This window comes from Electrona antarctica, assembly GCF_951216825.1.
Source record: "Electrona antarctica genome assembly, chromosome: 14".
In the NCBI taxonomy this organism is placed as follows: domain Eukaryota; kingdom Metazoa; phylum Chordata; class Actinopteri; order Myctophiformes; family Myctophidae; genus Electrona; species Electrona antarctica.
Window position 1 is genome coordinate 35349597 of NC_136795.1, and position 2219 is coordinate 35351815.

The 2219-nt window shown below is 45.5% G+C and overlaps 1 protein-coding gene across 1 annotated transcript in view; it reads left to right on the forward strand.

The window, feature by feature from the left end:
- Positions 1-951: 951 nt before the first annotated feature.
- Positions 952-2219, forward strand: part of gfap (glial fibrillary acidic protein) — a gene marked incomplete at its 5' end in the record, with an annotated part of 11841 nt that continues 10573 nt past the window's right edge. The window contains one exon of the mRNA XM_079519484.1: positions 952-1466. Within this exon, the coding sequence (XP_079375610.1) occupies positions 952-1466 (515 nt within the window). The remainder of the gene's footprint in view (positions 1467-2219) is intronic.

Consider the following 2219-nt stretch of genomic DNA (forward strand, 5'->3'; position numbering starts at 1 on the left):
AAACCACTTCCAAATACTATATCAGTTTGGACAGACATGGATGTAAACCGCAGCTGAGCTGGTTGGCTATTTCTTCCCTGTTATGCACAGTTATTATGCCTCAAAATGAGAAGCAAGACAGAAAGGTGACAGGAGCCAAGTTTCTCCCCCTAGATTGTACCTCCCCACAATTGTGGCATTGGGCCGCGCAGCGTAATTCCACTAAATCCTAGGCTTAAGCATCTTTCCCACTTGCACTGAACGCCGTAACTCCCATTCAGTGTTCCATAGGCGTAATTTGGGAACAGAGGTCGTTTTCCATAAAACTTTGCCCACTCTTGACCTATAGTAATTTACAGGGACCTTTAACTCACAGCTGAAGTGAGAATGAATCAGATTTAGACAACACAATGCATTTTGATGTTTTGGGCATATGCAATGATTTCATGCCACCCAGCGACACACACTACATTTACTCTTTCCATAGTATCAATTCATCTGTTTCATCTGTCAGTTTTTCTCAATCACAACTGTTGTCATGTTCGAGGAGGGTAAGGAACTATTTCATTCCATCAACCCAGTTCTTTTGTTCAACCACTCTCCATCTGTTTTTGTAGGGAGCATGTGTGGTCATGTTGAGTTGGTGGCCAAGCTCTGTCACGCAAATTCCTATTCATTCAATTGAGAGAGACAGAGAAGAGAGCAGCAAAGAGGGTGGAGAAAAAAATAAATGACGAAAGACATTTGTAGTTGAGTGGACGAGCACAAACAATCCCTGGCACACTATTTTTGAGTGTCATATAAACCACCCCTCCGCTCTCTGGCTTTTTTGTCCCATTCACTGACTGCCACTTTCCCTCCCCTGTTGCCCCACCCTGTGGCCTCTCTGCTTGGGACTCGTGTGGGGGGGGGGGGGGGTTAGCATCTCTATAAAAGCACTGTTTGTCCCCTGACCAAGCTCTATTCCTCATCATGGAGACTCAGAGAGTCCAGTCATCTTACAGGAGGCGTTTCGGGCTCCCGGGCTCCAGCAGCACAGTCTCAGGTGGCAGACTTTCCCGCCTGTCCTGGCATGGCAGCCCTAGTCGACACCTCACCCACTCCACCCCGGTGACCAGGATTTCCATGGGCTCGGCCAGCGGGGCCCTGCTCTTAGGCAGTCCTGGGGACCGTCTGGATTTCTCGGCCGACTCGCTGCTGAAGGCCCAGTACAAGGAGACCCGCACCAACGAGAAGGTGGAGATGATGGGTCTAAACGACCGCTTTGCCAGCTACATCGAGAAGGTGCGCTTCCTGGAGCAGCAGAACAAAGTGCTGGTGGTGGAGCTGAACCAGATGAAAGGAAAGGAGCCCAGTCGCCTGGGAGATATCTACCAGGAGGAGCTGAGGGACCTGCGTAGGCAAGTGGACGGACTCGGCACGGGGAAAACCCGTCTGGAAATAGAGAGGGATAACATGGCGGGAGACGTGGCCACACTCAAGCAGAGGTACGGTGTACAAAGGAGCAGATTATCATGTTTCATAATTCATAATCTGATTTGTTACATTTAGCAGCAGTCAACCAGTAGCCACTGAATGAGTGCGAAAGAATGAAGGAAACACAATAGAGCTCTTCACAAAGACAGCTGTGAGCAAGGCAGATGTTCTCTTGTTACCTTTAATCAGCATCCATATTCTGAGAGGAACATTTTGTCAAAAAATTAAAAATAATAAACCAATCTACAAGCTCACAACATGTTGAAATCTGATGTGTTGTGAGCTTGCATGTAGATCACCTGTTTTTTCACAAAGAGATGTGGTGTGTAGACAGGAAAAGGTGGTCCAAGTAGGCTAGAGAGGTCAAGTCTAGTGGGTTATAAAGGGATATTTCACTTCCAAACATGTATATATATATTCTTTTTTTATCAGACACGCCCCATTCCTATACAAACCCATTGTAACTCCATTTGACCATGATAGATTTATCAAAAACAACCGTCCTTGACTGATATTGTCCAAATATGTGAGGCCAGGGGCCGTGTGCTTTTCATTTTCTTTCATAATTTTTGGGGAAATGATAAAATAGGCTAAATAAATCAACTAAAATTCAATTTTAAAAATCATTGAATAAACAATGCCTCCTCACATAACAAGGCCAATATCAGCCACCTGAACCAAGGATGGGTGTTTTCAATTAAGTGGTTAAAATGGACTGGAGGTTGAAGTTTTGAAGTTACAATGAGTTCATATGGGAACTTAAG